Below are 25,247 nucleotides of genomic sequence, written 5' to 3'. Positions count from 1 at the left end.
TAAATCAAATCTCCAGAACAGCCCTCCCAGCTGCACTGTTTATTACACAGCATTCCCCTCTGCTCTGCAGCTCAGCGCTTCTCATTCAAACTCACCACTTGTACGACCACAAAACCTAAGTTATCGCTTTGGTGAGCAAACAGTAGAGTGTAGAGATATGATGTTTTTATTGCTTCCCCTTCCACTGTGTGGCCGCTGTGTTTTGAATCGCAGGAACAAAAGCTCTTTCAGAAAATCTCACAGAGCGATCTTTAACTGCGTTGCGTTGCACTCGCCTTCACACACTGCCTTTCATCTCTGATCACCAATTTCTTGGAAGCCTGCTTTGGTGTTTCCCTATCAGCTGTGTTCAGCTGGGAGCTGGAGCTGGGAAAGCCCCTCACATTCATAATTGATATTTTAGGGCGTTTGTATAGCAAAAAATGTTTGGAGCAGTTTAGTTGAACTTTGGAAAGCCTACTCCTTCAGTTAGACTCATCTGGCCCGGTAAGAACAATGTCGTGCATGCCTGAAAATGTGCATCTTCCGTTACTTCCATGCAAACAAATGTGTTGACTTCCATCAAAAGCCTGTATCTTGACAATCACTGGACAGGTTGTCAACATTCTGTCCAATGAAGAAGCTTCTTGTGGGATTTCTCTTTATACATCAGATTGGCACATACGGGTACTTTGCAAAAAGTCAAAGCCGCGCCCACTTCTGGGGGAAATTTTGGATTCTAATTTTGACAAGTTCGTATGCATTCATCTCTTGTTATACAAACGTTTGTTTTATACACATGTCTAATAATTATTTTGTGATCTTGCCTGAACCTGAGCGTCCGCGATACCTTAATAAATAAAGGTTGATCGCCGTCATGTCCCTTCAGTCTCCCCCTTCCAACACAGTGGCCGGGTATTGCTTAACCAGACTTTTGAATCACGTTAGGTTAAGTGATGTCTGTAAATAACCAACGTGTTAATAGCCAACTGTTTGATCTATAGGCTGAGATTTACAGTAGTTGGAGACGACAGTCTGATGCTGATGTAACGTTAATGTATGACGGCATTACTGCAGCAGACTCACACTAAAGTTTACGTTAGCTAGTTATGCTAGTCACTGTCACCAGCATCATTTAGCCGTTTACCACACCGACAGTGAATATTCACGTGTCGTATGAGCCTCAAATCTCAGTGTGAAATCCTCAATTAACCTGCTGCACAACATCTTTTCGCCATTTTCCATTTTCTTTCCTGTGACAGTGAGTTTCGTTCCCCCAAAAGGGAGCGCAGCCTCGGCAATGCTGATCTGATCTTTAGTTTGGAGCCATAAAGCCCCTCAATTAAAAAAATGTTCAAAACACGGCAGAGGAACAAATCCGAGATCAGCGTTTTTAGATTTATAGTTGGTGCAATCAACTACACAGCAACTCTTCGGCATAGCGTTATTACTATTACCGGTTTGTTTAAAGTAGAAGTTTAGAGACATGTTTCAACTTCTTCTGTTTACTCTGTTACCGTCTATGAAGGACACAAGATTATTTTCCCCCAAAAGGGGGCGTGGTCATGCAAGCCTACTCTGGATGACGTATTGCCGGTCTGATGTATGAGCTGGTTTGTTTGCAAATGGGCAGCATGAACCTACACAAACCAAATTTGAACTTTTCCACTCTGGTTCAGAAGAAAATGAACCTTGAATGCTCTCTTACTTTGAATCGTTGGCGTCTGCTCTTCAGTAACCAGATAGCTAGAGATTACAGATTCTTTATTCTGGTTCACGTTTTCTCATGGGAATTTTTGTTTATCCCCTATTGCATATCATTACACTGACGCTCTAGTTTACAATGAGCCTCCTGATAAGGTTTCAGTGGCTCGCTCCAGAACCGGTTTTGCTGTGAGGATTTCAGAGTTGTTTCATCCTAAATGCTAGGGTTTCCTAACTGGTCACTCTTTGAGGTAACACACTCCGATTTGCGTAATAAAAAGAAACACAGAAACTGTTGTGCAATGTTAAAGGACTGCCATGTTTTTAGGTAACTGAGCAATGTATGTGATGCCAAAATGATCCATGTGTCACTGGGGGGCAACTAGCATAATCCAAATGAAGATAAGTGATGCAACGCATGCCATATATAGTTATTTTCAGAATAATTTCTGAGCCTTCTGGCAAAACCCTACTGATAGTGTAAAGCCTCTTCTATCACACACCTCTAATGTTTAATTTAAATAGAGGGGAGTAGTCTCAGCCGTTCTGTATATACTGTGTTATTTTATGTCATAATTTGTTGACCTTTTAACGGTACACAGAGAACTGGGACTTGGCAAAAATCTACACCCAGGGACACATGAATGATTTTAGTATCTACATTTTCATAACTTAAACTGGTAAACAAGTCAATGTTATAAAAAAACATAGCATATTCCTGTCAGAGCAACAACTACTACAGAGGTAATTCATGCCAACCCACTGCTAAATTGGGTGAAATGAAGATAAATGTACACTATTTTTCAAATAAATCAGCAGAATCTGAAGAACACATTGTTAAGTTCTGAGATGCGTGTAGATTTGCAGCCTTTGGATATACAACATTAACTGTGTGAATGTCTGAAGACCTATTTTGCTTATTTTCAGGTGCATACTGGAAATAAGCAGACCAGTCTGCTCTGATTGGTTAACCGAACCAAACTCTTTGGACTCAAGCTCTGCTCTAACTATTTTTTTTAAACTACTTTGTTTAAGTGCCAAAGTAGCTGTTATGCAAATGTGTTACTTGGTGACATCACCACGTTACGGAAGTAAAGGCAGGACTTCAGGCAAGGCTTTTCAAGCAGTTCAGGAGCACTGTTTCTGTGGGGGAGAGTAACTCCCTTTGGTCTGGACTTTGGAACCTTGCAAACCTTTTACATGTACAAAAAACTATATACTGTAACACACTAAAGGTAGGGCTGTCAAAGTTAACGCAATAATAACTTGTTAACGCAAATTCGTTTTAACGCCACTAACTTCTTTAACGCATTAACACGACTTGTGATTTTTTTGGTTGTAGAGGGCTCAGTTTTAAAGCTAGAGTGAAGATACTGGCATCATATGAAACAAGAAAACCTGAACAATCCATTGGTGTCATACTAGCTTTTCACGGAGGCTAAATAATGCTCCAAACTTACACTACATTTTATGGTCATTGGCCATTTTCAATGGGGTTCCTTGACCTCTGACCTCAAGATACGTGAAAGAAAATGGGTTCTTTGGGTACGCACAAGTCTCCCCTTTACAGACATGCCAACTTCTGATAATCACATTCAGTTTTGGGCAAGTCATAGTCAAGTCAGCACACTGACACACTGACAACTGTTGTTGCCTGTTGGGCTGCAGTTTTCCATGTTATGATTTGAGCATATTTTTTAAGCTAAATGCAGTACCTGTGAGGGTTTCTGGACAATATCTGTCATTGTTTTGTGTTGTTAATTGATTTCCAATAATAAATATATACATACATTTGCATAAAGAAACCATATTTGTCCACTCCCATGTTGATAAAAGTATTAGATACTTGACAAATCTCCCCTTAAGGTAAATTTTGAATACAAATAAGTGAATTGTTGTTTAAGATAAAAAGAAATGTGAGATTAATTTGCAATTAACTATGGACAAAATCACAATTAAATACTTGAATCAATCGACAGTCCTAACTAAAGGAAATGGAAAAAGCACAAAAGCATAAAAGGTCCCCTTTAATGTCTAAATATCAAGATATAAACAATGCCAAATCACATGTATGTCTTTGCACAGTCTCTCTTTATCTCGTTAGATGAAGTTTACAGATTGCTCCCCTGCAAAACTAAGAATTCCGTTACAAAATGTAGACTCTAAGCATAAAAAGACCAAGAGCCTGAAAAGAAACCACAGTTTCTTTGGCCTGGCTCTGGGTTAGCGTGTGAGAGCATGTACGTGCGTCTCTGTCCGAGCTGATTTCAGGTTCTCTGAATCATTTAAATATGAGAACGTAGGCCAACCTTCTACCAATGAAACATTTCCTCTTTGCGTAAGCAAACCCTCTCCCGTGTCCGGAAGAAAAACAACTGTGAAAGTAAGATGAGAGCGAGAGAGAACGTAAAAGACAGCAAAGTGTCGGGAAAAAAATGGGACAGGAAAATGAAAGGACTGAAAAGAATGAAGGGAGAGTTGTAAAGCTTGAACTGGCCTGGACTAGTAACTGTCTGATCCAGGGAAGTTAAGCTGCCATTACAACTTAATTAAAACTCCAATTTAGGCCAGGAGTGAGTGAGTCGGTGAGACAGTGAATGGACGGCCAAATGTGCACAAGTGTGCGTACAGTATGTGCAATCCGTGAGCACGCTTTTGAGGCAGAGACCCGCACAGATCAAAAGTAATAGATGCAGGTGTACTGTATGCATTGGATGGATACCAGAAGAAAGGAAAAAGGGAACATAGAAGGAAAGGAGGAGAGAGAGAGGGAGAGAGGCCTAAGGCTGGCAGACAAAGTGGCTGCAGCCCACATAATGTAATCTAGGCTTCCTAGAAGTACTGCACACTTGTCAAGGCTAAGGTCAAATGCCTGACATTATCAAGACACAACAAAGACACTGCTATCAGTCGCTTTACTGTATCCTTCTATCTGCCGTGCCAGCGCTGTGTATGGGCATGTGTGAGCGTCTCTGCACACAAGTGTGTTTGTGCGTGTACATGCCTACACGTCTGTGTGTTTAAGTAGGCAAAAGGGATTATTTTGATCCTGCGCTCGGTGTGATAGGGAAATTACGCAATAGTGTCTATGTAATAGTGACGTATATAACCCTCAACAGCTGCTGCATGCACATATGTGCGCACACACACACACACACACACACACGTACGTAGGCACATAAAGCCCATTTTTAGAATCCTCTGCAAAGTTATAATCCAAATGGTAATAAATGTGTAAGATATGACACGCACAATGCTCCTTCACACTTAAGGCGACATTTATGTGCTGCTGTTTTTTAAGCAGGTGATGTATCATGGCTGACGACGGACACATTCAAGTTTATGATAATTAGATCTGCGAGCGATGATTTGCGATGTGAAGACAAAACGACACGGACCAAAATCAACGGCGAGCGAGAGATATCACCGTGGGGGAGTACGTTCGTCTACGTCTCTTCCACTCAACCTCCCTCCTCTCCTTCCGTTGTTTCTCTCACTCGCTACTGTCCTTAAGAGATCTTTCCTCCCGTTGTAAAAGCCTCTCTTTGTTACGGTTTTTCACTCGCTCTCTCCATAACTCTCCTGCTCTGCCACTCTTGTGTTCCTCTGGAGTGGTGGAAAGAGGGAGGGAGGGAGAGAGAGAGAGATGCAGATAGTGGGAGGGGGAGGCATGGAGACAGAAAAGAGGGAGGGAGAGTATGTGGGGGAGGGTAGCACTGCAATCTCTGGCAGAGATAGCTGTGACGCACTATTACACACACACAGGCACCTACACACACACACATACTCCGAGTGCTGTGGCATTCAGAGGACCAGGGTGGGTGGGTTGTGGGGGGATGGGAGGGGGGGGGGCGAGGAGATAATGTAGCCCAGGAGTAGAGCACTTGTCTGGGCTACAAAGAGAGAATCCTGCCCCTACTTTCAAACTTAGATGTGAGCACAGGAAGGAAGCAGGAGTGAAGACGTTTTGATTTGGTGTGCGCGCAGACAGATAGTCAGCGAGACACACACGTAATGTCAGGAGAGACTATGAGATTGAGAAACGGCTGTGCAAACAGATTCCCTGAGTCAGACGTGCACATACGCACATCAATACACACATCAATACACACAGCGTTTCCTGTCCCCTGCCTGTAACTGCGGGTGGAGACGGGTAGAAACAGGAAGGAAGTCCAATCTGAACTTCCTCCTGCAGTCAGACCCACCCCAACGACACAGCATGGCACGTTATCTTTCTGCCTCACACCCACACACACAAAAACACAGAAAAACACGCTCCAGGTTTCTTACCGATAGTGCGGCGTAGCTCCTCACACTGGCTGATGTGGGGGAGTTTGAGCATCTCCTTCCATTTCTTACTGCGGCCATTCCTCTTCCCTCCTCCACCTGAGAGACACAGAGAGACAAATGACACATTTAAAATCAGCCGGTCAATCAAATCACTTGTTCAACATTACGCATCCAGAGTGCCTTTAACCACAGCCAATGGTTGGCATTTTCAACACAAGAACAAGAGGACATCCAGCCTAGTGTGGGTGTGGATCATGGGTGTATAAAGAGAACTGATACAGCGTCAAAGGTGGGGCCCCGTTCATTCCTATGAAAGTTGTTCAGTGGCGCATGAAGCAATTCCGTGTATAAAATTAGCCGGCTCTTCCGGCAATCTTCCACATACATTGGGCCCGTAGTGCAAACGCACTAGCTTTTCCTTTAACCTCCAAGCCCTTGGCCCAGCCGCGGTCCGGGGCTCATTCACATGAACGGAGGAAGGAAGGAAAATAACTATGGATTTGGCTATTAGTGCATTTTACAACTTTTAGGACCTTCAAGTGAATCAAAAAAATGATCCGTTGAGTTACAGACGTCTCTTTCCCAATGTAAGTCCATGGGGAAAAGTATTTTTGGGCCCAATAGAGACAGGAATGAGTTCCAAAATCCGGAAATGAGTTTGCATTTTTAGCACTTCCGGTTCCCTCGTCTGGAAGTCAATTGGATTTATTGAATGGGTTTTTAGTTAGATGCCTGAAATAAGGTCTGTGGTTAACACAAGCTCAAGAGATTTTAAAGTTTTGTTCTATGACATAAAACACATCAATAAATACTCCACTCGTTAATTTTGAAGCTTTTAAGTGTCTTCAAAAAGGTGGTTCCTAATAAGTGTCTAAATGAGACGACTAAACGTCATCACACTGACTCGTCCTCTTTTACAGCCTTGTTGTGTATACTTGTACTCATGTGACGGTGTAGTTTGTTTAAAGCCTAACGTTAGCTTTTTACTTCTGCCGATTGCATTCATACTTCAAAAATCATAAAAGTGTTGTTTATTTGTGAAGATTATCTTGCTGAACAAAACACGTAAGTATCATAAACGTTTGTTTGTCACTGATCTTATTTTCTGCAATAATCCAAAACCCAACGGGAAAATCCCATTGGCTTTTTGTCAAGGGAACCAGGGCGATGCCAACTTCCTCGTTGGCCTACAAAAGTACATCATCCCTGGAGCACTCTATGGCGTCACGTGACGGACACAGAACTTCGGAAGTTGTAATTCCACAATTTGGCCACTATGTTAAATTTGCTTCAAAGCCTGGCGCTCTTCCTGGGTCCTTGCTGTGGATGTGTGTGTGCGTGTGCGTGTGCATGTGTGTATGTGTGTGTGAGCGCACACGCACACACAAGCATGGTGACCTTGCAGCGACCAGAGGCAGGGACAGCTGGTTCATCTCACCAGACGCCTCTATGCATCATGACAGAGCATGAGGTGAAGAATGTTGACAGCTTCAAAGATCATGGGGCATACACACATCTTGTCTCACACACACACACACACACAAAGTGGGCTCTTTCCCCGGAGAAAACATTAGCCAAACATAACTTTAACATTATCGGTTGTCTCATGCACACCAACAGTGGCGTTGGAGAGTCCGCTCGGCAGACGAGATGACCCTGATGTGAGGGGTCAATGACCTCCAGGCTCAACAGGGCTCTTCAAAGGACCGGGGTCACTCCATATATTTCACTGAAATGCTCATTTCAACGCCAGCAGGTATGTGTGTGTGGGGGGGGGTGAACTGAGGTATTTACTCCTTGAGGACAGAGTATTGAAGATTAAGTCAACCGAGTATTCTGATGAGATGCTGCTTTGTTTTGCAAACTAGCAGCTTCACACATAAGTAACGGACCTTTAAAGAGACAAGAGGAAGCATATCAACGTGCATCAACGTGTGTTTGAGTGCATCCATGAGCGAAACGATTATCATCATTTTTCTGGTAAAAACACAACAAACTTACTGGTTATGACTTCTCAATTATGAGAATTTGCTTACTTTGGTGTTTTTTTACTCATGGTCAGATGAAATTAGGTTGTAAGATATTAGTTTAGGCTCTGGTAATGTTAGATTGGGACTTGACTTTATCTTCAGTCAATAATTATTTTTAAAAAATGTATATATTTTACTAATTAGTATATATAATTTGGTAGTTTCACATTAACTACATTAACTAAACTTCTTAGACTAAATATGAATTCATTGTCAATGTATATTGTGCTAAGTAAATCAGCTGTGCAAGAAATTACATAAATGAAATACAGTATAAAGTTGGCAAAACTATGATTTAAATTACAGAGTGTCAAATCAAAGAATAAGTAAGTGATCTTTCGATCTAATTTAGCTTCGCCAATAATGTAACATCCACATTCATAACAATGAAGCTTATTTGAATGGAGTTAAAGACTACAAATCATTCAAAGTCAACTTTTGGTGTTTGACCGTCTTCAAAACTCTGCACTTAGGACACATTTCCCATTTTAAAAATAAAACAAAGCATCTCTTCTTTCTGGGTTTCAATCATATAATCATATAAAACAAACTAGACAGGCAGTCTACTGTGGTTTTGATTTCTTTTTAAGAAAATTAGTGAGGGAGTCCGATTAAGAGTCAGCGGATTTAAACCCTATCTTTGGGCACACATTGCTGTTTTTCTCATCACTTCAATTCCATGTTTTAAAACACTGAGTACACAAACTAGCCCGAGTGAACCGAGTACACTGTGATGGTGAGAGGATAACAGAGAGGGAAATCCTCTCCCCTGAAGTTCACCAGACACCAGCTGTTCCGGCAGTGACATGTGACAGTTTCAGCACAAATACATACAGGGGGTCAGTGTGGTCAAACACCTGCAAAACAACACCTTCCCAACACACAGGAGCATACCGTATGTACAGTGTGCATGTTCTCACCTCTACAAAAACATCCCCATCCCTCTTCTACTGCAGGTACTGCAATTAGCATAAGGAAAATTGCAAGTTGTGTTAATGCATTAAAGAAATTAGTGACGTTAAAACGAATTTGCCAACAGCTTTGACCGCCCTACTTTAAACCAACCATACTTTTTTGTCAGGTCCTATGTTCACAGTGAACACTAACAACCACAAACCCACGAACACACCAGATATCAGCACTACAAGCTGCCGTAATTTATTTGGACAAGCAATGGTAGCATACACATCCAAAAAAAGTGACCGTGTCACGCCTTGAATGGCTTGACAGGAGTGTTATGAGCAGCTACTCGTTGATGTTTTGTTAACGAAGCTTATGAGATCCCACTGGTCTCAGGTTGTACATGTTGACAGGCATGTTGAAAGACCAGTTGCGGGGCTGCAGGGCATATACACCTCCTTACCCACACACACACACACATACAGATATAGACGTATAAGTACATGCACAAAAATACACTGTCTTCGTTGCAGGACGAGGAAACTAAATTTTAAAAAAAAAGGAGCACAGCAAAGATAAATGTTGGGAGTTAAATGTTGGATTACAAACTGTGATGATAGCCAGTTGCGTCTGGCTGGTTGTACTGCAGGAGAAACCCGTGCACACACACATTTGTGCCAAAAACACAGAATGATTGATGATTAAAGTCAAACCAGATCACCAAAAAGTAACAAGCTGTCAGAGATTGACTTCTTCCCTGTCATGAGCCGACGTTAAGTGTTGAGACATGTAGTGCCAATAAAGGTTGAAAGTGGCAATGCTTTTGTACTGTACAAAAGATATGAGGGTGAGAAATGTCACCTAAACTTGGGGTCAGATGGGAAAAAGAGAGAGAAGGAAAGAGAGAACAATTGAGGAAAAAATGAAAAAAGATTCTGACAAGAAAAGAAAGACAGGGATTTTAATAGCAAGCTATGGAAGAGAGAGAGTGTGTGTGTGTGTGTGTGTGTGTGTGTGTGTGTGTGTGTGTGTGTGTGCACGTGCCTGTCGGAGCTGGCTGGGCCACCCCACCCTGTTTAATGTCACTCTGACGTCAAAGCCATGTGTGCAGGCCCTTAATGCAGACAGGATGGAGCAAGTATTTATTTAACTTTGGTTCTCCCCTCCGAGAGAGCGGGGCCCTCCATAAACACCGACCTCAGAGCAGTTTCGCTCATTCATAGCCGAGCCTACAGCCAGCGCTGAGATCATCGCGCAGCATCTCAGGGACAGGTCTGCGCATGTGCGGCAGATTCAAAAGTTGGAACATGTTGAGAAAGACTGATGATAGAATCAGGAGACACGCCGCTCTACGACGAGGACGCACATTCCTTTCCTTTAGAGATTTATAGACGGCGGGGTCATCCTGGTCACACAGCAGTCCAAGGCGTGTAACAGGAATTACCAACGACTGGCCTCACATCATCCCCATCTCTCTATTTCCCCATGTTTCCTGTCGCACTCTGCGGTCAACTATCCAACAAAAACAAAATGCCACTAAAAAAGAAAGATGCCATGAACTTCTTGATAGCTTTGGCCACAGATGAATGGAAGACCCGATATTACACTCGGATTGTTTAAAACAGCGAAAGGTAAGCAAAGTCCTCTTCTTCCTTTTTGGTGCAATCCAACAGTGCGTTATTTCGTAAAGGAGACACACTGTCAAGTGGCATCAATGCAAAGCATTTATGCTTTATCACCATGTAACAGCATTTCTGAAAGTCCCTGTGCAATCACTATCCATTAGGGCTGGGACGATGCGCCCATCTCCTGATTCGATACTATGACGATACTGAGGTGCAAATTCAATATGTATTGCAATTTTTAAGTATTGCAATTCTACAAGTATTGTGATTCGATATTACAATTTATTGTGATTTTTTATTAACTTTAAACTTTCAAAAAGTTGAATCATCCACTTCTATGGACTTTTACTTTGGAAAATATCGAAATGAATACAGTAAAAGAGTTTGATTTTCAGCATGTATGTAGTCAGATGTCCTGAAGTCAAATATATCAGTAATTGTCAGACATTATTTATTAAATATTTTCCAGCAACCCAAAATTTTACAAATAAAGACATTTCCCTCACAAATTAGTGGTATTTCTTTTTATTTATAAGGGACATGTAATGTTTTATTCTGCTGGTGAATCCAATCAGTCTTACTTCGACGTATGTATTTTTTTTTTTATATACAATTCCCTTTGTTAACACCTTATTTTGAAAATCGGACGTAATCATACGTGTATACTTCCGCTAACTTCGCCACGTCCGTCGCTAGCTCACCCGTCAGCTCTGTTCTCCATGGTCAGCTCCATCGGGTCTGCTTGAATGCATTTAACATAAATGTCAGTATATGGTTGCTCTACAGTTGTAGCATCAGACGACTTTACAACGGAGATGATAAAATGTGAGGGTGCAGGTCGAATCCACGCCGACCCTCCGCTGTTTTCTACTTTTTCATTTCGGCTCAATGTGGCCGGCTGCAGTTTGTTTTGGTTGACAGATACGGAACGAATATGACGTCACGTTACTCAGACTACAACAATAAAAGCGGTAACTTCCATCTACCTTTGCATAGACTCAAGTGAAGCAAATTTATCGAATATATTATTATAATCGCGACACATAGGTAAATAGATTTATTCCTCACCCCTACTATCCATCACTTTTAGCTCACTTGCAGTAGTTTTTACAGTAGGAACGGATACACCAATATTGTTTACTTTTACTGAATTTTGATGTGTTTCCTCCATTCTTTAATTCTGACCGGTTAGATGAATTCAAAACACGGGAGTCTGGGAAACAAAGAAAATACACAAAGAGGGAGAACGAGAGAGAGGGAGTAGACCGAGAGTATTTTCATGCAGCTTTTGTTTGTACGTCTGTCTGTCTGGAGTGAGCTATGAGTGCATTAATGAATGTTACATTCATGGGTCTCTTCTGTCTCTGTCTCGGCTTTCTCTCCTCCCCAATGATCAGTGGCTGTTTCCACATGCTCTTAATGCGTGTGCAGGTCAAATGCACTCCAATGCCATCCCAAATATGCTCCTCTCCCTGTCCTCCCTTTCCTCTCTCTTTCATCTCAAGTGGAGAAGGAGCCAGCCTGGAGGTCACACAGTAGACTGTGGAAGTATCCCCCCTCCCCCCAACCAACACCCCACCATTTCAGAGTTCCTGCAGCTTTCACAAATTCAGACTTAAGATTTTCTTCTTTTTTTAAAGCCAGTTCATGTAGAGTTCACAACTTATTTCACATCCAAAAGTTCAAGTGAAAAAATTAAATAAAACTTACAGAAGAAATTCCTGTGTGACCGATGGGTTCATGACTCAACCGTCCACATGCCTGAACAGAATTTATATTAGAGAAACAGGTTAAACGGGATCTAGACCGAGGAATCAGCCAACAGATGTGTCGACCAGTATCAAGCCGTTTACACAACTGCAGCGGTAAAATTGCTCTGCGCTGGCCAGTGGTGGAAGAAGATCTTTGACTTGAGTAAAAGTAGCAATACTAAAGTGTAAGAATACTTTATTACAAGTAAAAGTCCTGCATTCAAAATGTGCCTTAAGTAAAGTACAAAAGTATTTTCATTAAAATATACTTAAATTGCCAAAAGTAAAAGTACTCATTACACAGACACATTTCAGAATCATATATATTATATCCCTGGATTATAACTTTAACTGGTAAAGGTGGGGCTGATTTTATCTACTTTATATTAGGGCTGTCAATCGATTAAAATATCTAATCGAGATTAATCACAAATTAATCGCACATTTTTTATCCGTTCAAAATGTACCTTAATGGGAGATTTGTCAAGTATTTAATACTCTTATCAACAAGGGAGTGGGCAAATATGCTGCTTTATGCAAATGTATGTATATATTTATTATTGGAAATCAATTAACAACACAAAACAATAACATTTTTCACAATTTACTGACATTTTAAGGACCAAACGATTAACTGATGCATCAAGAAAATAACCGTTATCTACATCCCTAAATTATTATTACAATAAAATCTCCTCTGTATCTACTGGAAAAACACAATGTTATTATGTGGCACATATATGAATATATGATGACTATTTGCGCCCCTAATCAGAGTGAATCTGTGAAAATTAAAGCGATAGCTGTGATGAAATAAAAATAAAAACACTTGGAAACAACGTCACTGGCAACTTCTTGTGCTGTGATTCCCAGCTTTCTCAGATGTTACCGTGAACACAGAGCCGTGCGGCGCTGCTGTCTTCACAACCCGTCTTTATTTTGCATCGCCATATGGGAGAAGCTGCTCGCCCATCTGATGAACACATGTCACATGCTAACGCTCAGAATAACAGCCACAAGGCCAGAAAACCCAGCTCGTCTGTGACAGTGACAGACCGACCGCGGCAGCAAGCAGCCAGTATTTACGTCTTTACACTATCCGCTTTGGGCAGTTCGGCGACACACTCGCACACAGTGACTTATAATGAGTGCAAGAACATTTAATTCCTTGATCCCTGACTTAAAAAAAACCCCATGGAGGTTAAAGATCAGGGTCAATGCGCACTTAACCCCCTGAGATCAACAGTTTGGGGCCAAAATCATGTCGTTTTTAGAATCCAGTATAAATGTGTGAGTTTGACCTATTCTAAAATGGTGTATTTGAATATTTCTGCATACTGGGGGGGTCCCTAAACAGTCTTGGAATTACATAAATTGGGTATCACTGTAAAACTAGGATTCTTATGTCTCCAATTAGCTCAACTGTATTTATGTATGATGATGTTAGTCCCCGTAGTAGCCATTTAATTATAGTGAGACAATTTTTTGACATTTGACCTCACTGTATAAAATGACCTGTGGTGACCTCTAGGATAATCACAGCCTCATGAAACTTTACAGCCACAAACTAGAGACCTAGAGCATCCAGAGGATGAATGGATCAAACTAGAGACCTAGAGCATTCAGAGGATGGATGGAAAATGCAATTCTTTGCAGAAATCTCAAAATGTCAAAAGCTTTTGATACCAAATCACAGCATTGCTTTTTCTATGGTGTTCCTCAAGGTCTTGGTGTCTTAATGGGGTTATTTTTGAGGGATTATTGTTCATTTTTATTAATTCTCAACTGGTAAAAAATTGTTAAATTTAGCACTAAATATGTGTAACAAATGGTATCAACCCAAAAATTGCTGCAACAACTTATCAGACATAATAGAGCATGGGGATGACCATCGGGATGACCATCATATACTTCTATCACATGTTCTAAGCCCTTATTACTTTTACAATTCATTTAAATGAATACATGTTTATTTCTGATCTTGACACACAGTGCTGAGCTGCACCTCAAATTAATCTTCAGGTCCCCAGCTTTCAGATGATGTACACCACTTCTATGTTAGATGTACTGCTATACCCCCCTAAAAAAAGACAAAAACAGGTCTATTGTGGGTCGCAGAGGGTTAAAAAAATTCCACTGAGCATGAAATGAAAAGAAAAGCAAATGAAAGATAAAAAGCCAAACATGCTGTTAGGTAACTCCACTACATTTTGGCACTGACGGCATTTTTCTAACTTTAAAAACACTGATAACGCTGTTTACCAAGATATTTTTGGCCAGTGCAATCATACCCGGAATATTTGGTAGCAGCCCATACCCAGTCAGATCTGACCCCCACCCTGCAGCAGCCGCATCGCTGGAGGTTTCGAATCAGACGGCTCCCGAAAAACATGACTTAAATGGTAGGAAATGAGAGAGGGTCACGCATAGTTTAGGCCCATTGTAATATGAGCATGCACACGCACATGGGCACAATGGAGCCTGGCTATGATAAATGAATGGCCTGTGGCTTTCCCAGTCGCTCTCTCCCATACACTGTACGATTGGCTGGAGTAGCCCCTGATAAGGAAAACATTAGCTGCTAGTATCTGTGTTGCCTATTCAAAGCAAAGGCCCAGTGTTTGCATAAGGTAATCCGTCTGTATACTCGCACTGAAAGACACACATCAGCTGAGCGAGGGAGAGGAAAAGAGAAACATGTGAGTATCAGGCAGCGCTACCCTCCTGTAATCCTCACCTCTCTCTCTCTCTCACATGCCCCCTTCCCCTTTTTCCTCCTCTCTCTGACTCCAGCTTCTCGCTCCCCTCCCCCATATAAACAGTTTCCTTCGCTTGTTATGCCTTCGTTAATTCTTTATGTTCCTCTTTCTCTCCATATGGCTCTGCGAGAAGACGTGGGGTCACGTGGTGCAAAATGTGAACATCAGAGTAAATTCCAGGGCATGACAACAGAACGAGCCAGGCAGCGGGTGGATCTCACACGAGGTATGACATGCAGTTTTTCACATGAGGCGGAAAAAACACACACACACACACACACACACACACACACACACACACACACACACACACACGCGCTGCACATAAACATGCGCTCTTGCTCATTCCAGCGGCGTGCTGTGGTGTTTTGCAAGACCTTTCCTTCCTCTGCCCCCATCCCCTCCACGTTCAAGATATTCCATTAAATCAAGCCGAGACGCGCTTGAAAACTGACCCTTGTTTTCACAGTGTCTTGAGGGATGAAGGGGGGGGGAGGGCAGGACGGCGAGGGAACACGGGGAGACTAAACTTGAGCAAGGCGCGCAGAGCTCCGAGCGAGCGAGAGGACGGACTGAAAGGTTAATCATCTATAGGTTATCTACGGCCGTCTGTCAGATGAAGGGCCCACTGGTTAATTTCACGGCCACGCTGAAAGAGCAGGAACACACAGACAGCAGCCTCTGAGCCCTTGGGTGTGGAACACACAGCACATATTACACCTTGAAGTTTATCTTTGATAAGACAACACTTTCAAGTCATATTTTGAAGGCAGGACTGACAGTGAATTTAACCAAGGGCAGACGCCAAAATTGTGACTATGAACGTTTCAAAAAGGCAAACTGATAAAGCATGAAGGACCTTTGTTATTTAATACACTTGCTACTAGACTTGGACTCTGCCAGACCTCTAAAAACTCTTTTTAGAGAAACTAAATCTTTATTTGAACCATAAGAACTTGTAAATACACTCAGCCGTACACATTGTTAAACTGAGGCTGACAGCTGGGATCTCATAGGAAGAACGGCCATTTAACATTTAATAAGGCAGCTGGAACAACGTCCCTATGATGTTCACAAAGTGCCTCAAAAAGTGCCTCTTCATGCTCAGTCGGCTTGCCAAGAAATTGCGCTAATGAACATCCCAGTAGCCACCCAGCTAAGCGCCGCCGCTAGTGCCATGCAGCATAGCCGCCGCGTACGCAACACACTGCGTCTCATTCTCCGCACAGCCCATTTGTGGGTGTAATAACTGTAAAATGAGTCCCACATCAAGGGACAGTCACAAAGCAATGTGTTTTATGAGCCTCAGCTGGAGGAAACACCCCAGAGTGATGACAACAAGTGTTAGCCCAGCTATGACCACAAAACTAATAAAGCTACGCCGGCCGACGTCACAGTAAAACCCTCACAAGTCGTGGGAGAGGACCTGCTAGCCTACAATTTGAAGGGTAGGGCAGAGGGGGCAAAGAGCAGAGATAGGTTATAGGCATTGACAGTAGAGGTGTATCCTCTTACATCTGTAATGTTCTCTGCTAAAAATCTAAATCAAAGCTTCCAGGTTGTAGGGTGGAAATTACTTACATAAGCAGGATTAGTTTCTACTGGAATGTGAGCAGTGGACTGTCCACATTCCTTCCTTTTTATGAAGACAGTAGGAATGATGAAAGAAACACAGCAGAAAAAGATCTGTTGAAACTTGATTTAAGGAAGAGGGGTGAAATGCCCTTTATGTCCAGTCACTCGTTACATTTGAATCTGAGAATATGCGTGGGAATGTAATACGTGGTGACCATATGTTCGTGTCCCAAGTTTGTATTAAAGAGTAATAACACCCAGCTACACAACTTAAACCTGTTCCTCTGTGCCCTTTGGATATTTTCTTTTCTTCTTAGCACAGACAAGTTTCTCCACCGAAGCTTGAATCTTTGGAACTCAGACCAACAGCAGGGACGGCCATAAAATGAACCAGTTCATTTCACTGAATAGCTGCCCATTTTTATCAAATCAAAATTACATTTTGGGATTTCATCCTACAACACTTGTGGCAGTGGTGTACTTATTATACGGCTTGAATACTCCATTCTGATTGGTCAATTATGCCAGCAGACCGCTGCTATGGAAGCAGTTCTGATCACCTTGCACAGCGAGGAGTATTTTTTTAGAGGAAGCAATAAAATCATTTTTAAGTCAATGAAATCATTATTTTGTGTCAAATTATTGTAAGTATCCATGTAATAAGCGGGATAATGTACAGCAAGCCAAATGATGATTCAAGACCCCTCCGCCCCTGTCGGGCTACATTTCACAATAATGACCGGCTCACTGATACATTAACCCTTACGAAGTGCATGTACTTTATTCCTAGATATAGAGAACATAGAGTCACATCAATGCATTACCAGTGCAGCTTTATTAAAGCTCAAATGCATCTTTTTTTAAGATGAGGAAACATAAGAAGTCATCAGCACCTCAGGTTTTCCATTTTACAAACTTTGAGCAGAAACCAGGTACTTAAATGACAACCCTCAATAGACCAGAATGCATTGCAGACATCCATCCAACACATTGCGTTTTGACTAAGGGGTGCGCTACTAACTTTGCTCAACCAGAAGAGCTCTTTGGTGTGCTCCAACCATGAACCCACCAACTATATTTATAACTCACAGCTGAATGCAAGAAGTAAACATTGGCTCTCAAAGGGAACTCTGGGAAATGTAGTCACTCTCTAACTGAAGTAAAAAAAAAACTAAAAAAAACTGTCAACAAACCACAAATTTTGTTGATTTAGCTATCAATAGTAAGGGTCAGCAACTGGCCTGACTTTGTCCAATTTAAAAAGTCCCCCTAAACAACTACAATACCCATGATCCTCCTCTCGCCTACACGGCAAAGAACATGGTTAAGACATCATCTTTCAGCAGATCATATAAAACAGACATGTTGTGCGGAAGCCCCAATGTCAAGTTACATTTTGAAGTTTTTTTAATTTAGTATCACTTTATATAACATAGTCGTCATCTGTCAAGCCCGATTAGAGGAAAAACAAGACATGATGATATGGCTGGACCGTGTACGGTCAGTCTGTGAATTTGTGGCTAAATTGTTACACAAATAGTCAGTGGTCATGTCTATAATGTTAAATCCAGTCTTACATGTCCACCAGATCCGGTGAGGACACTAGGGGACGCGCTGCTCCACTCAACTGGCCGTTCAAGCAGTGACGTACCATATCGTGGAAAGCACCTGATTGGTCGCTGGTTTTCTGCTTGCCGTTTCAAACAGGAATCAACACGGTGGCCTGTTTGTAAACTTTCTGTTATTCCGTCTAAACAATGCACCAAAATCTACTTTTGAAAACATTTTAAGCCAGAAAATAGCCTTATGCCACTGCTGAATGTCGTTTCATTTTTTAGAACTAGATCGCCAAGTTTGACATCTTGGGGGTTAGCCTCCGTTGACTTTTCAGGTCTGAAAGAGGGAAAATGTGTCTGATACAAATGTTCCAGTGACTATTAAGCACCGTTTGCTTCCTTAGTGAGATACAACTGCATGTTCAGCTACAAGAATTGGTTTGTATCAACGATCGTTGCCCGCTTTATATAAACCATCTTTTTTATGTGAAATTGATCAAAAGGGCCCTCCAATTTGGTTGTTAAAGAGCTCTGACAAATAAATGTAATGGAGGCAGGATATTTTACAGCTGGAGAGTAAACATAATTTTTCTCGACAGACTTCACACCGCCATCTGCTCCGCTATGATAGGGTGCTCTGCCAACTCAGGTGCTGCAAAGTATAGTAAACAGTGGAGTCTGCGGGACAAAGTATGATAACACTGTTTCTAAATTATCTCAAGTGCTTTTAACTGCATTATGTACTACAAGTTTTCTGTGAATATCGGCCAATAGATGTCCGTGATTAAACAATATTGTGTCAAAACAGGCCCTCCAATGTATTGGTGGGATTCTACAATTTATAGCTAAATATGGGTACTACTCAAAAATATGAAAAGGGTTTAGACTGTCAATCCAATTATTGAGGAGATACTTCTGATGTTATACCGTATGAGACTATGTGGAATCGTATTGTTGTGTTGAAAATAACTCTCTAATGCTTGGCTGAGGTTTTACAATCCACATACACTGTGGGCTGCATCTATGCCAATGCTTATTCTCTTGGTATTCTCACAAACACTATTTCCAAAAACGTTCTACATATGCTATTAAAAGCAATAACTTCCAATAGACTGTCACCACATGCATCTGTCACTTCTTGCAGCCTGAGCTGCCCTAAAGCAAAAAAAAAAAAAAAATCGAAATAATGTAAAATGTGTTTGATTTCCTTTAAACACACTGTATCAAATGTATGTATAAATTTCTCATAGGAAGGGGTGGGGATCGGTGTCATCTCTACAACACCAAACCACTTCCCTTTGTCTTGTCATTTCAACTGTGGCAGACTGGACACACCCTGTCAGAACACTTCTCACTCTGGCCACCCAGTTTCATATCAACAGGTGTGTGAAAGTTGACTAGAAAAAGTCAGAAGTTACGAGCATCTTGTGGCGAGACTCAAAGGTTACCTTATTAATCAAGAGTTGATTCTGGGATGGAGAATGCTGCTTATCAGCAAACATACCAAACTTGTTTATGCACAGCGCATACTTATTAGTACACTGAGAAACTGTTTGTATTTCCCTTCTCCACAACGAGGTCAGAGAGTTACAGAACAACTGCTTTAAAAGGCTTGCTCAAGGACACATCAACAGGGCAAACTCTTGCTGACTCAGTGGCTTGGACCTAGCTCATGCAGCTGGTAGACAGCCTCCACTGCTTGCTGAGGCCTTGATGCCGTGTAGTACCAAAGGTGATCGAGGAGAATCAAAAGGCAGCTGACCTCTGACCTACAAAAGTCGTTTTCTGTCCGGATCTGTGTGTTTAAAGGTGGGGTTCGCTCCACGGCTCGTGACGCTGCCAGTGTTGACAACTGTCACTGACTGTGACATACTGAAACACTTTGACAGCTGCACACACACACACACACACACACACACCTCTGCAAAGCCTAATTAAAATCAAATTAGTCTCCTGTGCACCTTAAAGGGATAAATAGGGAGCCATTAGCGGATTTAATCTGAGTGCTAATTAACACAGTGAATTGTATGGCAGGGAGAAATATAAAAAACAACACTGACTGTATACTCAACATGTTTGATGTGGTGGAGGAGTGTCCCTGCTATACCAGCTATATCCAAAATCCTTATTAAGACTGCAAGTACTGACTGTTTTATTTATTGGTAAATCTATTATATTTTCTAAAAAATAATAATGTTAAGTTTGCATCACAAGCAAGGATAACAAATAGCTGTTTTAACTTGATAAACGACTTATTGAAAATCACATGTCCAATGTCTTGTCTAATGACCACCTGATTAACTGAGAATCAAGCCGGTTTTGGGCCTGATTCCTCCCTCCCGACAATCATCAGCAGAGCCCCGATTTATTTATGGTTCTAAAGATTATCTAGCCAGATATTCCCGTGGTGTGAGGTATGGTAAGAGTGTTTTTTTTTTTTTTACAACCCCCGATCGGCTTGGAAGTCCATCCTGGCCGCACCGATTTCAAATCGTAAATATTAAACATGTTCAATATTTACAATCGGATATCCTGTTGTGTGTGGGGAACCCAGAGGGCAGCCAATGACACAGTTACATGGGAAAGAACGATAGCCAATTGAAAACCAAGGTGCGGCTGCAGCTAATGCACGAGCTAATGCAAAACGCGCAGCATAAAGTAGTAGTAAGATGGACCTCAGAAATGGAGGACTAAGTTGTTGATTTGTGGCAACAACGCAAGTGATTATTTAACGTGTCGCCATCCATCCATTTTCAGTACAAAAAAGTGCAAAAACTACCATCGCTAATTCTTCCTGCCTGTCGTCCGCCATGTTTGTTTAAACACAAAAGTCACGTTTGATCGCAAAAGATTTTGCGAGATTTCCGTTTTTTTTATTTGGGACTCTTGTTGTTCATGAATTGAATCTGTTAGTGTGTGGTGTGTTGTTTTGGCCAAATCGTTGCTCAGCACACACTATAGGAACAAAACTGTTAAATTCAACATAACATATCGTTATGTGTGGGGTCTCTCACGTTTGTTAAGATTTGAAAAATCTTTTAATGTGGGACAAATATTACCATTGTAGCCAAGTAAATGATGGTGAACTTGGGCCACATATGGAGACATACCAGGTATTTCTACTCTCTGCATGGTTCATATACTTACCATTGAGGGCCTTTTGGAGCCTGTAGATCTGATCAGTGTACAACAGTGGTTCCCAACTGGGGGTACTGACCCCCACTAGGGGGTCGCCAAGCCTTCTTGATTTTAAGTGGTGCAAGACAACTTTTTTTTTTTTTTTTAAATATATACAGTTGGCATATCTCAGTATTTCATTCATTTCTGTGAAGAAAACTAAATTAAGGGGCGCCCCAGTAGCTCACCTGGCAGAGCGGGCGCCCCATGTACCAAGACTGAGTCCTTATCACAGCAGCAAGGGTTAAAATCTGACCCACGGCCCTTTGCTGTATGTCGTCCCCTCTCTCTCCCTCTTTTCTGACTATCACTATCACTGTCAAATAAAGACAAAACCCCCCAAAGAATAATGTTTAAAAAAAACTACATTATAATACAAATTTGGATTATTATTTAAGATATAAACAGGGTTAGGGCACATTGAAGACCTGAACACAACCTATATTCACAGAGCCTTCCCTCTCTGCCAAGCAGCCTCGTCCTGCATTGGAAAAGTTAAAACAACCAAAGAGCTGATAGAACAATGACCAAACGTCGGGGAGAAGAAAACACTGTATTTGTCAAAAAAGAAGCCTATTAGATATGTATGATTATTAAAAATCCCCAAAAATACATATTACAAACAGAAAATTGTATTAAAAGTTCCTAAAAATAACAGGAAAACTCATCTCTCATGCAATATTCAAATAATCTGCTCTAAAATTCATCTAAATGGCTCATTTTACACAAACTTCCTGCAGTTTTTGCGTTCACTATTTAGGTTGAAGCTTCAGTATGCAGAATGTTTTTGGCATCATTGGGCAAAAAATCCATAATAACCTTTCAGCATATTGTAATTCAAGTGTTCTGAGAGAAAAACTAGACTGCTGCACCTTCTCATGGCTGTTTTCAGGTTTTAAAAAATCTAGCCTGTGACGGGAGACCTTGACTAATCACAGGTCATTTCAGAGAGAGAGCGTTCCTATTGGCTGTTAATTCAACGGAGGCAGCTGTAAATCACTTGCGAAATATGAAATCAAATATGAATTAATATTATGTTACTGTAATGCCTATTCCTCACCTCAAATGTTTTCAGAAACATCTTCTAGTGTACTATTTAGCTGTAAAATGAGAAAGTTTGCTCCGGCTTGTGGGCGGTGCTTGGTATTTCCTCAACTGATCTCAACATGGCGACTGGGTCACAAACTTTCTCATTTTACAGCTAAACAGTACACTACAAGATGTTTCTGAAAACATTTTATGCAAGAAATAAGCATTACAGTAACAGAATATTGATTCATATTTGATCAGAGTTAGAGAGTGATTGACAGCTGCTAAGAAACGGCAAGGTTCCAGCTCGGCTCCGATTGGTTGTTTTCCTCCGGTCTGTGAAATCTTGCAGATGCCATTAGGAGCACCGGAGGACACAGAGGCACATGATTTTTTTTCAGATTACCTGTCTGATGCACCACTGACAGGATATGTTTTATAAAAATTACTTTTTTTAAATCATATTTGCTCCATTTCTAGCCACTGCTGCTTCAATGATACAGTTTATGTTCTGTACTGTTATTGTTATGCATTGAATATGAAATATCCATAAAATATGTCACTTAGTCAGGGGTCATCAATTTACTCAATGATAGAAAAGGGGTCCTTTTAAGTGGAAAAAGGTTGGGAACCACTGGTGTACAACAGACATGAATCAACACCAAGCACCATTTGACGGCAGGTAAAGAAAAGCCTGGTGCCTCAATAAGGAGCAGCTGCTGCTATGAAATGGATTCACTGCTGCTGTGAATAATCCATTTCACAGCAGTGTTGGCGTTTTAGTCTTGAACTGAAAACGCAGTCCGAATATAATGCAAACCATAAGCAGAGAAGAAGGCCTCTGCATGTACGCAACAACACCCCGAGAGCCGCACTGAGAGAGAGACTCTGCTACCGAATAAAACGCATCAATCCTCTGAGGTCAAAGACCCTTAAATACTGCTGTCCAGAAAAATCGTTGAGCAGTGATAACACCTTTTTTTTTTTTTTTTTTTAACCTTCCTCTCTGGCAGCTGATGTTGTACACCCACCCTGCGCCCACTCACTATAGCCTCTCTGCTTTTTTTGCCATCTTCCTGGCAAACAGATGGATGCTCGCCTCTTCTCCTCCACCTCCTCCAGGTGAGCCGCTCTCTGCGTGGATCACCGGCCCACCGAGTAGCGCGCACACACACCCGGAGGCTCCAGCAGCCTGGGCCGCCGGCCGGAGGGTGCACACGGTGGGCCTAAAAACCTCCACTATAATAACCTTATTCCTTCCTCCCAGTAAGCTCATTATCAAACAACCAAACAAGCAATGCAGCAACATATTCCTGCGTCACATAACACCACTCGGTTCACTTTCCATTCCTAATTATGGGCTTTAAACACCGACACAATGACAGGTAAGTGAAGGCAGCACCGACGCACAGAGCTGCGCAGCTACATATTTTGCTCCACACTCCAACACCGTGTAATGCCATTAAATATATCGTTATATCATCGTTACATTGTGAATATCCACAAAAAAAAAACACTATGTGAAAAAAAATGTGCCTCTAAATGCACAAACGCTGCCCATCTGATGCTGCAAACACTCCCTGCGTTGTTCATCTGCAGCCTGCTCTGCTCTGCTCTGCTCTGCTCTGCTCGGGCCTCACGGTGTAACCTGCCCGGTAGATGTGTCGGTAGTGGACAAAACAGATGATTTCAACGGGATATATGTGTGTTCGGTGTTTGCCCGGAGACAAAGCGCTGCGCAGGGATGGGAAGACAGAGGAAAGCTGAGGATGGTCCACTGTCATGTCGTGGAGGTGGTGGTGGAGAAAAAATACATTGTAATTTTTTTTTTTTTTTGCTTACCTTCTCTCGCCTTCAGGAGAACCGTGTTGGCCACGATATTTTCAATCTCCATTGTCAGAATGTGAGTCGTCCGGAGCAGTCGCGATACATTTCACTCGGCGGCGGAAAAAGACGGGTTTTTTTTACTGATCAAACGCACCGACGACGGTGGAGCTGCTGCTGCTGCTGCTGCTGCTGCTGCGGGCGCACAGGGCGGAGGACGCGGCTCTGGCGCATAGTAGTAGTAGTAGTAGTAGGTGTCTAATAGCGCTCCGAGCTCCTCTCCATTGCAAGACGCTGCTTTTTTTTTATATCAAACCCTATACCTACGGAGCTGTGTGATTACGACGGAGGCTTGTTAGCATTCACAGCCTGCCTCCCCTTTCCCTCTCTGTGCCTGCCTTCCTCTTCCTTCCTGCTTCAGCTTCTTCCTCCTCCTCCTCCTCCTCCTCCTCCTCCTCATTGCCCCTCCTCTGCACAACGAACCAGCGAGAGTAGGAGGGATCAATTTACAACACACCACACACACACACACTTTCTCACACACATTCATACATGCATGCATGCAATTTCCCTAGGCTTCTGAAATTATGGATGGTTATTATGACATTTATTGTGTGGCAGCTGTGGATTAAAACGTTTTTATGTGTGTGTGGTTTTCTACAAGTTTTCCTCAGGCATAATAGTCTCCTCAACCACAGGAGCCTACTGGAAACATGTAGGAAAAGAAAGTAGGGCTGTCAATCGATTAAAATACTAAATCGTATATTAATCACACATTTTTTTAATCTGTTCAAAATGTAACTTAAAGGGAGATTTGTCAAGTATTTAATACACTTATTAACATGGGAGTGGAGAAATATGCTTGCTTTACGCAAATGTATGTCTATTATTGGAAATCAATTAACAACACAGAACAATGACAATATTGTCCAGAAACCCTCACAGGTACTGCATTTAGCATAACAAATATGCTCAAATCATAACATGGCAAACTCAAACCCAACAGGCAACAACAGCTGTCAGTGTGTCAGTGTGCTGACTTGACTAT

The 25,247-nt window shown here is 41.8% G+C and overlaps 1 protein-coding gene across 1 annotated transcript in view; it reads right to left on the bottom strand.

Annotated features, from left to right (window-relative positions):
- grk4 (G protein-coupled receptor kinase 4) overlaps nt 1-24,636 on the bottom strand; it is a 55,643-nt gene extending 31,007 nt beyond the window's left edge. Inside the window, exons 1-2 of the mRNA XM_037765639.1 lie at nt 24,218-24,636; nt 5,974-6,069 (exon numbers count right to left, since the gene is read on the bottom strand). Of these exons, the coding sequence (XP_037621567.1) occupies nt 5,974-6,069; nt 24,218-24,269 (148 nt within the window). The 5' untranslated portion in view covers nt 24,270-24,636. The remainder of the gene's footprint in view (nt 1-5,973; nt 6,070-24,217) is intronic.
- Between the last annotated feature and the right edge of the window lie 611 nt (nt 24,637-25,247).

The sequence above is a fragment of the Sebastes umbrosus genome, chromosome 3 (assembly GCF_015220745.1).
Source record: "Sebastes umbrosus isolate fSebUmb1 chromosome 3, fSebUmb1.pri, whole genome shotgun sequence".
NCBI classification, from domain to species: Eukaryota; Metazoa; Chordata; class Actinopteri; order Perciformes; family Sebastidae; genus Sebastes; species Sebastes umbrosus.
The sequence above is the reverse complement of the archived record's forward strand: the minus strand, read 5'-3'. Positions and strand labels throughout refer to the sequence as shown.